The sequence below is a fragment of the Thamnophis elegans genome, chromosome 16, assembly GCF_009769535.1.
Source record: "Thamnophis elegans isolate rThaEle1 chromosome 16, rThaEle1.pri, whole genome shotgun sequence".
In the NCBI taxonomy this organism is placed as follows: Eukaryota; Metazoa; Chordata; class Lepidosauria; order Squamata; family Colubridae; genus Thamnophis; species Thamnophis elegans.
This window is the reverse complement of record NC_045556.1, coordinates 183407-196789: the sequence shown is the minus strand read 5'-3', so window position 1 is coordinate 196789 and position 13383 is coordinate 183407. Positions and strand designations below refer to the sequence as shown.

The 13383-nt window shown below is 62.7% G+C and overlaps 1 protein-coding gene across 2 annotated transcripts; it reads left to right on the top strand.

Annotated features, from left to right (window-relative positions):
* The first annotated feature begins 48 nt into the window (after positions 1-48).
* RFX7 (regulatory factor X7) lies at positions 49-13383 on the top strand. Of its 2 annotated transcripts, XM_032232794.1 has the most exons (9): positions 211-400; positions 4353-4386; positions 4731-4813; positions 5491-5613; positions 6479-6595; positions 6708-6792; positions 7725-7932; positions 8371-8666; positions 9017-13383. In XM_032232794.1, the coding sequence occupies exons 1-9, from the start codon at positions 276-278 to the stop codon at positions 12254-12256; spliced, it is 4311 nt and encodes a 1436-aa protein (XP_032088685.1). In that variant the 5' UTR covers positions 211-275; the 3' UTR covers positions 12257-13383. The 2 variants fall into 2 exon arrangements, with proteins under 2 accessions (XP_032088686.1, XP_032088685.1); XM_032232795.1 differs by lacking the exon at positions 4353-4386 and having other exon boundaries at positions 49-400.

Genomic DNA, 13383 nt, shown 5'->3' with positions numbered 1-13383 from the left:
GCGGCGGCGGCGGCGGCTGCGCTGGAGAGGCGGCGGGGCTGCTGGTGCGGCGGCGGCGGCGGAGCTGTGGTTCCCGGCGGCGCCGGAGAGGAGCGGCGGCATCGCGGCGCTGATCGGAGCGGCGGGCCGCCCGCCATGCGCCGCCCTCGCCCCCCTGCCTAGCCTAGCGGCGCGGCGGCCGTGCCGGGGATGCGCGGCGGCGGTGCGGGGCGGGCGGGAGGCGGCTCCCTGCTTCGCGGCGGCTGAGGCGGCGGCGCTCGCCGGGAAGGCCCAGCATGGCGGAGGAGGCGCCGCCCGCGCCCGACGGGGCCAGCGCAGCCCCCGCCCTGCCCGCCCTGGTGCCCGGCCTGCAGGGCGCGGAGGCCGGGGCGCTGCAGCACAAGATCCGCGGCTCCATCTGGTGAGTGCCGGAGGGGGACGGGCGGGCGGCGGGCGGGCGGGGCGCCCTCCGGGGCCAGGCCGGGGACGCGGCCATTGTCTCCGCCGCGCCGGGGCGGCCCGGATCCAAGATGGAAGACAAAATGGCCACGAGGCCCCCCCGCCCTCCCGCCGCCGCCGCCTTTGTCTGCCCGGCCCCTGGCGGAGGGAGGCAGGCAGGGAGGGAGGGAGGCGAGCCCTGACCGGGGCCTGCGGGGCGCCTGCTGGAAGGGGCCCCTGCCGCGGGCGCCGCCCATCCCGGCCCTGGTCTCGGCCCCCGCGAGCGCCGGGCTCCCCTGCGAGGAGGAGGAGGAGGAGGAGGCCGGGGGGGGGGGGGAGGCGCCCTCCTCCGTGGTCTCCGGGCTGCGGCTGGGCGGCCCGGGGAGATTCCCGTCGGGGGCTGCGGGCGCTCCGGGGGCGCCTTGGGGGTCCGGTTAACCGAGCGGCCGCTTGGCTGGAGCTTTGCGGCGAAGCCCTTCGGGACGGGCGCCTCGACCTGCTGGCCCGCTGCCGGCGCCTTCCCCGCTGTGGGGCTTCTGAGTAGGCCGCCGGTGGGGAGCTTGACGGCGCCGAGGGTCCCCCGCGTGGAAGCGCCGGAAGGGCCCGAAGGACGGAGCCCGAGCGAGGCTGCTCTCCGCTGTGCGGCGGAGGAGGAGGATGTCAACTGCCGGTCGGAGCTCTCGCCTCGTTGCTTTTGCTCGGGAGCCGCCGAGGGGAGGCCGGGAGGCCCTTCGAAGCGCCCCGGGTCTTGGGGAAGGCTTGGCCGGAGGGAGGGGGCGGAGGGGCCCCGGACGGAGGAAAGAGCCCGTGGAGCCCTCGGGGGCCCTTTGGGGAGTCGCGACCATAAAATGAGCCTTTCGACCCAATGTGGGTCCGTAAATAATAATAATAATAATAATAATAATAATAATAATAATAATAATAATAATAATAATAAGGCCACCAAACCTCGCAGGGTCCCTCCTGCCTCCCACCAGGGGACCCGGGGCCTTGGCCCACCAGACGGTCCGCCTGCCTCCCAGGGGTTCGCGGGAGCCCAGAGGGTGGGACTGGTTCCCTTACAGGGGTCCCCGCTCCTGATAGTACAAAACCTCCAGAGAAACGAGGATAGATTGGAGCCATTTATTTCACTTTTGCAGGCAGCCGGCAGGCCTAGTGCTTTTACAAGGGACTCCTTTTAAAATGTTTTCAGGGAAATCCACAGGGCTAAAGGTGTCGCTGCTTCTTGTAGCTGATAGTAGTTGTTTACGGTGCTTATTATTTATTTATCAATTTCTACACTGCTCTTCCCACCGGTGATTCTGGATGGTTTGCAAGTAGCTCTCAGGGTGGCTGTGGAGAAGGACGCTGTGTGGGATCCCTTCACCGCCTTCGGTTATTTGTAGAAATAATAAAGGCGGGACAAGTAAACAAAAGCCACAGCTACAATAAATCTTCATCTACAGTGTAGATACACAACGCTCACGTCGGCCATACATCCCAACAAAATACCACAGAAAATTAATCCAAATGTTCAAATGGATCAAAGCAGAACAATCTAACATGCAAAATAACTGCTACCAAATCCGAGACCCATCAGCTGGCGCCAGGGAACCCCTGCGTATTCTCAGGTGCTGATTAAATGAAAAGCCCTGAAAAGCCCAGGGCGCATCCAATTGTTTCAAAGAAGGGGGCATTCCAGGGAGCCCCCCCCCCCGCCCCACACATGGAACCTGGCCTGTCCAGGAACGTCCAGTGGGTGGTGGCAGCGGCGGCGGCGGCAGCCGGGCAGGCAAGGCAGGAAAACAGGCAGCCTGCAGCAGAGCTCAGCAACAGCCATCAGCCTCTTGCATTAAGCCCCCACCCCGCCCCCTCGCCCTGCTGTATTTGCCCAGCCCCCTAATCTCCGTTTGTAGCTTCAGCTTGCTCTGTTTTTCTTCTGGGAGATCGTTTAAGCCCCCCCCCCTTTTGCTCCATCTCAGGGGGCTGCCCCTCCTGCCTCCCAAATGGGCATCGTGCGGCTGAGGTGTTTTTGGGCTGGGGGAGGTCGGGCAGAGAGTGGCGACCCAGACAGGGAGGGGCACCTTTCGCCCGAGCCCCCTCCCTCCGACGGCTCTTCTTGCTCCACAGTGGCCGAGAGGGTGGCCGCCTCTTCCCCCCTTCCTCTCGCAATGGTGCCATTTCTCCTCCAACAGGTTATTTGTGAGAAAGGAGGCGCAGCCGAGCCCAGCACTGCAAGGCCATGTGGTGGCTTTGTTTTGTCTGGCTGCCTGGCGCTGCATTATCCCTCCGGTTGGATGAAAAGGCTGGAGGTTCTCCTTTTCTCCTTCACGGCCGGCACGGCAGATTGTCCGGCTTCTGCCGCCTTTGGGGATCTAATCTCTGGGCTTCTGCTTTATTTTCGCTCCGCAAGAGCTTTTATGCTAATCGCCTTTGTGTCCACAAGGAAGATTCGGCTCTCTCCAGGAGGATTTCGGGGGGGGGGGGGTAGGAGGAGGGGCGTGGCCCAGAGATGGCAGTTGACACCTGGGACCCTGGCAGCCTGCGGAGTCGGCCAGGCATCGTGCGTGGCTTCCCAGAACGCCTCCTGCTCTTCTTGCAGCAAGAATTGGGCTCGGGGAGGGAGACCCGAAAGGGGTTGAGAATCCCTGGCCCAGCAGCAGAGAAGGGCGCTTCACTGCCCTGCCCAGCAGAGCTGCTGGGGAGATGGGGAGCTCACAAGTATATGTCACTCTTGGTCTAGGTGTGGCCCCCGTGCTCTGGAATGCCCCCTAGGTTGATGAAGTAGCCCTGGTGACGTCCCTTTGGGCTAGGCAGAGGAGCTGCAAGCAACCCACGCAGCAGCCGGGGGCCGGGGATGCCCTCGGTCACAAGGAAAGGCGCTGTGGCCTCCCTGGCAGAGGGGCAGTTGGCTCTTCTGCCTCCCTGGGGCTCCTGTGTGGCCAGTCGGCCTTCCTCGCGTGAGAGTGGCTGCGCTGGCCATGGAAGGAGAAGCGGCTGACTCCCTTGCAGAGCAGGATGGTGTGCAGGATGCTGAAGGTTGATACTGGCAGGCCTAGCACGGGGGGGGGGGGGGAATGCTGCTGCTCCCCCCCACCCTTGATTTGAGTTTGCTCTTGCCCTGGCACTGGGGGTGGGGGAGAGCGGTGGCTTGGCCTTTCCCCGCCTCTCCCGGGTGCTGGTGGGAGTCCTCTGGGGGGTGGCTGTGCCAGCATGAAATGGGGGGCTCAGGAGCGCAGGGAGGCCGAACCAACACAACAGAGAAGGCGCCATTGGAGCTCGCAGGACTCATTGCCACAAGGCCAGGCAACGGCCGGGGAGCTGGCTGGCCTTGAGTGGATTTGGCTAAGGAGAGGAAGCCGAGGGGGCAGCGGCCTTGCAGGGCCCTTCCTCGTGGAGGGAACCTGGTGCTCGACCCGGGTGAGAATTGCAGGGGTGGCGTTTTTCTGCTTTCCGTGGGTGAGGCTGGAACTAGAGAACGGGCAGCCAAGGGGGCCTGTGGATTGTTCCGTCTTAACTGGGGCGTTCCTGGCCGGGAGGGAGCAGTGACTCACGACGGTCCCCTTGCCTGTTCCCTCGAGGCTTCCCGGGGAGCCCCCGTTGGGCCCGTCCAGAGTTTGGCAGCATTCCTCCCCTTCTGGTCTCCTACCCGCTGGGGAGAGCCTCACCCGCTGGAAGTGATCTCCAGGCCTCCCTAGACACGCCTGGGGACGTCCCCTCCTCCAGGCCTCCTGCTCAGATAAAGGCATTTAAAGACCCTCTTCAGGATTCTGATGGGAGAAGGCAGGAACCCCAAGTCCTCTTCCCCTCGCCAGGCTCCAGAGAGCCTCTGCTTTTCCTTAAGGTGGGAGGCGGCCGAGGGTCCCCAGGGAGGCTCCTGTTTATAACCCCCCCCGTGTATATTAACTCTGGGCTGGTTTTGTTCTTCTGTTTTCCTTTCCCCCCTCCCTCCCTAGCAAAGCTGTACAATCTAAAGTGGACTGCATTTTGGTGAGTAAAAGCTGGAAATGGGGCGTTTCTAGTTGGGGCTCCTTAACAACGGTCTTGCAGGGTGCCGTAAGCGCTGGTGCCAGGCGCCGGGACTCCCAAAGGGGGTTCCTCGTTAGGCTCCTTGGACGAGGGCCCCATCCTGAAAGAGGGGCTGGCGTAGGGAAAGCCTCTTCCCTGCTGAGCTACTGGCTGAGAGCTCTGTGGGGCTGGAGGAGCGGGGGGGGGGGGGCGGAAGGGTAGGGAAGGAGGCGGACAGCTTTTCTGGGCTGCCCTGGAAATGTCTGGGAAAGAGAGGGGAGCCTGAAAGGGCTGACCTGTCCCCCCTTCCTCCTCCTTGGGTTTAGCAAGAAGTTGAGAAGTTTACAGATTTACAGAAACTCTACCTCTACCTTCAACTGCCTTCCGGTCCCAGCAATGGCGAGAAAAGGTAGGGGGGGGGGGCGTGTCCCAGGATCTAAAGAACATCTGCCCCCCTCACCAAGCGCACCCGGTCACATGGTTGTGCTGGGGGGGGGGCTTCCTCGGGATGGGGGGGGGGGCTTGGTGTGGAGCCTCCTCAGAGTGGGGTTTGCTCCTGGGGGCAGAGAGAGAAGCCATTTCCCCCTTGAAAGGGCAGGTGACGCCATGCCTTGAACCCTCCAGGATGAATGGAGAGAGAGTCTTTGGGGCCCTGCAGCCCTTCCCTGCCTGCCTGGCCTCCCCTGCGAGCTGCCTTGGCTTATGCGGCACCTCCCCTCGGAGAGAAAGCAGCCCAGCCTTCCGGGGGGAGTCTGCTTCGCGCCCTTCGCGGCTTCCCATGCGTGCAGAGGGGCTCCCTGCTTCATGAGCAGCACGCTCGCTTTGCTCGGGGACGGCTCTGAGCGGCAACCCTGAGCTGCCTGTTTGGGGCCCAGGACCTGCCCCTCTCCCCAGGGGCCCAGCTGGCGTGCCTATCCCGAGGCCCTCGGGCGCCACTTGGGAGGCAGCTCTCCTGGCCCTGTGGCAGTGGGGGTTCCACAGGGGCCCTTCACGGACGGAGGCTGCCCTTCTGAGCCCAGGCAGGGGGGCGTCCCACGAGGACGATGCCACCGTTCCCACACCTGAGCTCTCCTCTCCCTGCTGCAGTGATCAGCTCTCCGTCTCCTCCAGCCGTGCTCAACAGGTGCATGCCCTTTCCTGGATCCGGAACACCCTGGAGGAACACCCGGAGACCTCCCTTCCCAAGCAGGAAGTCTACGATGAGTACAAGTGAGTCTCTCCTGTCTGTGGCCCGGGGGGGGGAGGGCTGGGGGGCTGCTTTCCGCCTGGTGCCCCTTGGCTCTGCCTACTGAGCTGCTCCCTCCTCTGGATGTCAAAGGGGCTGCTGAATGGGCCCTGCTCGCCTGCCCTGAAGCCCACCCCCACCCCTTCGCCTCCCAAAGGGGGTCCCCCTTGCAGCAGAGCTCCCCCAAACCAAAGTGAGGGGGCAGCCCTTCAGCTCAGACGGGGAGAAGCAGCTGCCCCACTGATCTGGAGGGAGGGCCTGGGCAGCTCCCCGCCTGGGCTCTGGGGGGGGGGCGAGGAGAGGTCAGTCTGCCCGTGGCTGGGCTGGCCTTTCGGGCCTTGGCAGGGCGGGCCAGGCCGGAGCTTGCCCTCTGCCAAGAGCAGCGGTTCCCACCCAGCGTGCTGAGAGGCCGAAATGCCAGCACTCTCCCTTCAGCCAGAGTCAGCCGGCCCCGATGCCAGGCTGGTCCTGTGCCGAGGGGCAGGTTGGGCAGCCAGGCTCCCTGGGGAAGAGCCGGGGTGTCAGAGTGCAGAGATGGGTTTTTGGTTCCCTCACCCAGAAAGCCTTTCAGCTCTGCTAGAGGGCTGGTGGGAGGCTCCCAGGGGCTGCACCTCCACCTTCCCTCCCCCCCCCCTCCTCCTGGGTTTTCGGCACAGGGATCCCAGGAGCTTTTTCGGGGGGGGGGGGGTTCCTGCAGAGCGGGAGCTGTATGGATGGGCGGCTGGGAGCCTCCAGATTTCCCCGCCCCTCGGCCGTTTTTCTCTTGGCCGCTCTCCTCCTCCTCGGCCAAGCCAGGCGTTGGGCCCTGCGTCCCCTGGGGTCCCTCCTGAGACCCTCCTCTTGTTTCAGGAGCTACTGTGACAATCTCGGCTACCACCCGCTCAGCGCCGCAGATTTTGGCAAGATCATGAAGAACGTCTTTCCCAACATGAAGGCCCGGCGCCTGGGCACGCGAGGCAAATCTAAATATCCTTTGGAAAGAGCCGTGGCTGTCCGTGGGCCGCGGGGCAGATGGCGCTTCGGGACAAAAAGCCCTCTTGGCATTGAAAGACGGCACCGCCTTAACTGTTAAAATCACATATTGCTACAGTGGACTTCGGAAGAAAGCCCTGGTGCTGATGCCATCGCTCCCCAATCTGGACTTCCCTAAAACGGGGGACGGGGTAAGCTCTGCCGCTGCCCTCCAGGTCTCCCTGCGGGCGGGCGGGCGGGCGGCTATCTCCTGGCCGTTGACCGGGTGAAGGGGCTCCAGGAGCCGGAGGAAGGTGATGGCCAGACGAAAGGAATTTGACACCCGGAGTCTCATGTGAGGGATCCTCTCAAGCCAGACCCCCCCTGGTTCTAGTGAAGGCCGCGGGGGGGGGGGGTGTTGGGGGGGAGGGAAATGGGACATTTGGGGTAGCCGGATTCTGCTTCTCTGACCCCATTCGAAAAGCCGCCTGATGGGCGTGATGCATGATCTGGGCATCTTAGTGGCATAAAGCTCCTTTCGCTGCAGCCGGCGGAGGAGAACGTAGACCCCTGCTGTGTGGGCAGTTTGGGGGGTTGGCTTCTGCCAGAAGAGGCTCCACGGCCGACCATCCTGAGCAAAGGGAAGGGAAACCTGGGGAAGCAGCTGAGGACGGGCGTGAGAGGCGGCAGTCTCTGAAAGGAGAAGGGCAGCTGGGTTTTCCCTTGGTTCCTCTGGGGTGGAATGGGTGGGCTGCATCCCGGAGGCCTTCCTGCGCTGCTGGGAGCAAGGAGACACCTGCGGGGGGGGGGGAGGCTGGGGAGCTGCAGAGGGACGAGGCCTGTTGTGGCAGCCCCTGCTTGCCCCTTACACAAAGGCAAAGTACTCGGCAGCCTTCATGGCAGACGGTAAAGAGAGAAATTGACTTCCCATAAAACTCGAAATGATCCTCCTGACTAAAACCGAGAACTGGGGTGGCCGGAGGAGGTTTTATGGCCGGCTCTGAAGCTGCCGGTTTCCCTGGGGGAGAGGAGGAGGAGGAGGAGGAGTCCTCCTCCTCAGAGGGGATGGGGGCAGAGCGGGTGGGGGGGGGCAGGACGTGGCCGAGCACGGTCTCCTCAGTCCCCCCTTGGGCTTTGGTTGCAGCTGGATGGGGCAGAGCCTGCCGGGCGCCTGCAGAGTGCCGATGAGGAGATTGTGTCCGCTGCCTGCCAGCTGGTCTGCGAGTGGGCCCAGAAAGTGCTCAGCCAGCCCTTTGACTCTGTCCTGGACTTGGCCCGCTTCCTGGTGAAGAGCCACTACACGGGAACCAAATCCATGGCCGCCTTGGCAGTGATGGCGGGCGCTCCTGCAGGTACGAAGGGAGGAAGCAGCTTCGCTCTTGCCCAGGGAGGGGCTGCCTTTTCCCTGGGGACCCCTGAGGGGCATCAGGAAGGCATCCAACCTCGCAAGAGCTGGGTAGAGCTTCATTCCTGAGACACGGCTTCACCCCGACACTGAGGGAGGCCCTTTGGACAGGGAAGACGCTGGGCCTGTAAGGGGATCTGCCAGGCATCTTTCACGGCTGGTCTGGACGAGGAGGAGAGGGAGGGAGGGAGGGAGGGAGGGGGGTGCCCAGTTCCCTTTTGCCCGTCTAAAAGAGCAAACTGGGCCGCCCTGCTCCTTAGAGGCATGGCCGAGGCTTGTTGGAAGGGCCGCCCTGTTGCCCAACGTCCAGAGGTTCCCCCTTGTGCTCCGTACGCCGGCCGAGCTGAGCCTTCCCCCTGGTCAAGGCCCTGCCTGCCCCTTCCAGGACTCAAGGGGATCCCCCAGCCGTCGGCTTTCGTCCCGACGGCAGAGAGCAACTGCTTCCAGCCCCAGATGAAAACCCTGCCTTCACCCGTGGATGCCAAGCAGCAGCTGCAGCGCAAGATCCAGAAGAAGCAGCAGGAGCAGAAACTGCAGTCCCCTCTGCCAGGCGAGTCGCCCGCCAAGAAGGCCGAGGGCACAGCGAGCAACGGGGTTGCCAGCCTTCCGAATGGGAGCCCGGCCATCCTGTCCCCTCAGTCCATTGGCATTGTGGTGGCTGCCGTGCCAAGTCCTATCACAGTAAGTCTCTCGGGGAGGGAGGGAGGGAGGGCTGCCTCCAGTAGCGTGGAATGTTGTTGTTGGGGGGGGGGCAGTGCCAGGCAGAGACCCTTATGCAGGAAGGAAAACTATTCCATGATTTGGAGAGGGGTTTGGCCGGAGTGACTCCGGAGGGGGGGGGTTGAGGCACTGAGTCAGGAATTGGGAGGGCGGAGGGATGGGGCGGAGTGGATGGGAAGGAGAAATCTGGGAGTCCTGCAGGGTTGGGGGAGGGGAGGGGGGAGCCCCCTGTTCCCAGAAGAAAGCAAACCGGTCAGCTCCGAGGGCGGCTGTTCCCTTTCTCGGTTTCACTCCCTCTTCTCCCCCCTCAGGTGCCAAGGTCCCGGCAGTTGGTGACGTCTCCTAGCCCGATGGGCTCGGCCGATGGCAAAGTCCTTCCACTCAACGTCCAGGTGGTCACTCAGCCCATGCAGTCCATCAAGCAGTCTCCAAAGACTCCCCAAAATGTGCCGGCCAGCCCCGTGGGAGACCGCTCTGCTCGCCATCGCTATGCCCAGATCCTGCCAAAGCCAGCCAACACCAACGCGCTGACCATTCGTTCCCCAACCACGGTGCTCTTCACGAGCAGCCCAATCAAGACGGTGGTTCCTGCTCAGCACATGAACGTGGTCAAAATGACCGCCATCTCGCTTGCCCCAAGCAGTGCCAGTGGCACGCCCATCAAGCACACGGCCTCCGCCATTGGCTCGGCAGCCGCAGAAGAGGCCAGGAGCGTTCCTCAGATCAAGAAGGGGTCTGTGGTTTCACTCCAGTCCCCGGGAACCAAAGGGGGCGGCGGCGGCGGCCTAGCTTCTGCCCCGTCTTCGGTAGAGGTCAAACTTGAGCCAGAACTGGGGCTGGAGGAGAGCTTGCAGCAGAATCAAGAGAATCCCAGCCCTGCTCAGTCGGTCAGAGTCGCCCTGCTAAAGCCTGTGGATCAGCTGAGGACTGTGGAAGGCGAGGCCTGGAAGGGCCGGGCTGAGGAGCGTCTCGGGGCAGTTAGCAGCGACCCCCAGGGGGGAGAGTCAGAGAGGAAACCCCTTTCCCAGGCGCATGAAGCCCCCCCGGGCCCCTTGGACGTGGGTCAGCATGTCTCCAGCACTGGCATCGCCCCCTCACCTACTGCAGGCGACCAAGGGTGCCCGAAAGGCCTGCGGAAGAGGCTGCCTTCGGCCTTTGTGGATGCCCAGGGGCCCCCAGTCAAGAAACTCTCTGTGGGACAGGCGTCTGCAGAAGACCCCCAGGCCAGCGGTGCCAAGAAAGCCCAGCAGACGGGCGGCCTGCCTCTCCCCACCAGCGACAGTCCGGCTGCCGTTCTCCAGAGTCCCGGCCAGGCGGCCCTCCAAATCCAGGCCCTCCAAATCCAGTCCGCAGCCTCAGGGATCAGCCTGGAGCCCTCCTGCCCCTTGGATGCCGACCTCATCATTGCCCCCAGCGACTCCCTGCTCGAGCCGCCCCCAGCGACCGCCTCAGCAGGCGTGGAAATGAAGTTGGAACAAGGAGACCTCTTTGTCCTGGGAAACGGCTCTAAGTCGGAGGGCAGCCTGAACCCCAGTGTGTGGCAGCAGCTGGCCAAGGGCTCCCCCTTTGCCCAGGAGGCCTGCAAGCCCCCCGTCAGCGTCATGACGCTTGCTGGACCACCCGACTCTGAGGACCTGCCCAAGTCCGCCTGGGAGCCGGTGCACTTAGAAGGGTTCCAGCAGGCGGGGGCAGTCTTTGGGCAGCCCTTGGCAGATCAGGTCCAGCCAGCCTCCCTCGACCACCCCCTGCCCGGCCAGAGCTCCGGCCAGCTGCCCCTGCAGCAGGAGCTGAAGGACTTTGAGGATGCCGCCTCCCAGTCCCACGAGAACTTCTTCTCCTTCGACGACGACCTGACCCAGGACAGCATCGTGGAGGAGCTGGTGCTGATGGAGGAGCAGATGTCCCTCGGCACCTCCCACCTCTACAGCGCCTCCCTGGGGATGGCTCTCCAGAGCCAGGGGGTGGCTCAGGGGACCCCCTTGGGCCCTCACCCCAGCAGTGCCCACTTCTATCACCCGATCCATAGCAACGGCACGCCCGTTCATACGCCCACCCCCACGCCCACCCCGACACCCACACCCACGTCGGAAATCATGGCAGGATCGCAAGGCGTGTCCCGGGAGAGTCCGTGCTCCAGGATGGCCCAGACCACGCCTGTTGACAGCGCCCTGGGGAGCAGCCGGCACACGCCTGTTGGCACCCCACACTCCAACTGTAGCAGCAGCGTGCCCCCGAGCCCCGTGGAGTGTAGGAATCCCTTTGCCTTCACCCCAATTAGCTCCAGCATGGCTTACCACGACGCCAGCGTGGTCTCCAGCAGCCCCGTGAAGCCCATGCAGCGGCCCATGGCCACCCACCCCGACAAAACCAAGCTGGAATGGATGAATGCCGGCTATGGCAGCGTGGGGGGGGCGTCCTCTGTCACCAGCCAGGGGATCCTGCCCGGCTACCAGGAGTCGGTGGAAGACCGTTTCAGGAAGCCCCATGCCTTTGCCGTCCCCGGCCAGTCCTACCAGTCTCAGTCACGGCACTACGACCCCCATTTTGGGCGAGTGACTCCCGTCTCCCCCGTTGGCAGCAAGCAGGAAGGTTTTGCTGTCCCGGCGCCTCTCGATAACAAAGGTACCGGCTCCTCCCATGGCGGCCATTTCAGATGCCGGAGTGTCAGTCCCGCCGTCCACCGCCAGCGGAATCTTAGCGGAAGCACCGTCTGCCCTGTCACGGCCGTGCTCCGCCCTGGAACGATGGTGGGCTCTTTTGGGAGTCCGGTCACCCCGGAGGTTCACCCCTCCTTGGCGAACGTCCACGCAGACCCAAGTGCCAGTGCCCTCGCCCAGCGCAGCCAGTCGGTGCCCCTGACGGTGATGATGGAGACGGCCTTCTCGCAGCCTCCGCAGCAGCAGCAGCAGCCGAGTTCCAAGAAGATCACCAACGTCTTGCTCAGCAAGCTGGACTCGGAGAACGATGATGCCGTGCGCGGCCTGGGCATCAACAACCTGCCCTCCAACTACACCGCCAGGATGAACCTGACTCAGATTTTAGAGACTTCTGCCGCCTTTCCAAGTGCCAACGCCCAGAACATGCCCCCATGCAGCCCGTCCGTTTTTGAATTCCAAACACCAGGTTACCTCGCTAAAAACAGCAGCCCCGATCCGGCGGACTTTGCTTCTGGGGACCACGCGGCCCATTCGGACGGTGGGGAGCAGCAGCAGCTGGATTTCAGCGGCACCGTGAAGGAGCTTTTGGAGGAGAGCAGCCTGCAGGGCGGCCAGGTGCCTCCCGACTTGACCAACGTGGCCTCCGTCTTCTCCAGCGACATGCGGCTGACCTCGGAGCTCTCGGGCAGCATGAACGACCTCAACGCCCTGGACCCAAACCTGCTCTTTGACCCGGCCCACCCGCAGGGCCAAGACGACGAGGCGACCCTGGAGGAGCTGAAGAACGACCCCCTCTTCCAGCAGATCTGCAACGAGTCCATCGGCTCCATCAGCTCCGCCGGTTTTGATTGGATGGAGAGCAAGGACCACCCCGCGGTGGAAATGCTGGGTTAGGAAGCGCGTGCGTGCGCGTGTGCGTGTGTATACACACCTATACATATTTGTGAGTGTGTGCGTATATATATATATATGTATATATGTGTGTATATATACGTGTGTGTGTAAATATATATACACGTGCACACGTGTGTGTGTGTGTGTGTGTGTGTGTGTGTGTGTGTATGAAATCTACGTAGCACACTGTATTTAAGAAACTCCGAAGACCAGACATGCTGTATTTGTCTTAACGGAAGTGCCTCCTCCTGCAGCAGATACAAAATTTGTGAGACTTTTTTAAGAAAAAGAACTGCTCTACCAGCTGCTTTATTATTCTCCAGCAGGGTGTGTACAATCTTAACCAATGTTTAAGGCGTTTCTGAAGGATGCAGCCTGCTCCAGAGCCAGGATTAGGTTTTAAAATTTGGCTTGCTGCCTCTGGAGGATAAAGAGCCTTTGTGGGAGGGGGTGGGGGGGGGAGGTAGGAAGGGAGCGGTCCCTCCGTCTGCTCTGCAGGGCCTTCCATTGGCATCAGAGTTCAGAGAGGCAGTGCGGAAACTGGGAGGGTGCGTGGATGGGTTGCACGACGCATTGGATCAGGAAGTGCTCCTGCACTCTGGATGCGCAAAGAGCCCGCCGCGTCTTTGCTGGCACACCAAAGCCAGCGAGCATCCTGATCACAAATGCCCTTTGCCCGCAGAGTGGAAAAAGCAGAAGGGCCCAGCGCTCGCTACTAGCTGGCCTTTCCCAAAGGGTGGTGGGCTTGGCACCCCCTTCTCCAGGGGAGGTTCCTGGGGGTGGGGGGGGGGTGTGCCTCATTGGCCAGTTGCCAGGGAAGGCCAGCGATAGACAGGAAGGGGAGATGGGAGTTCTCTCTCTATCAAGGGCTAACGGTGGGCAGGAGAGGCTAGCAAGGAAGGAGCAGCAGCAGCCCAAACCTTTTCTCCCAGATGGAAAACTTTCTCTGCCACAGGGTGGCGGCTCACATGAAGAATACAGCAGAATGTTTTAAAAGCAAACAGTTTAATGCTGCTTTTAATGTCCCTGAGTAGGAAAGACTAGTCCCAACCCCTGCGATTAATAAATCTGTTCCTTCCGTGGCAACATGTACCCTAAAAGGTTTGTCAGGATTTATAGTTTTTTTT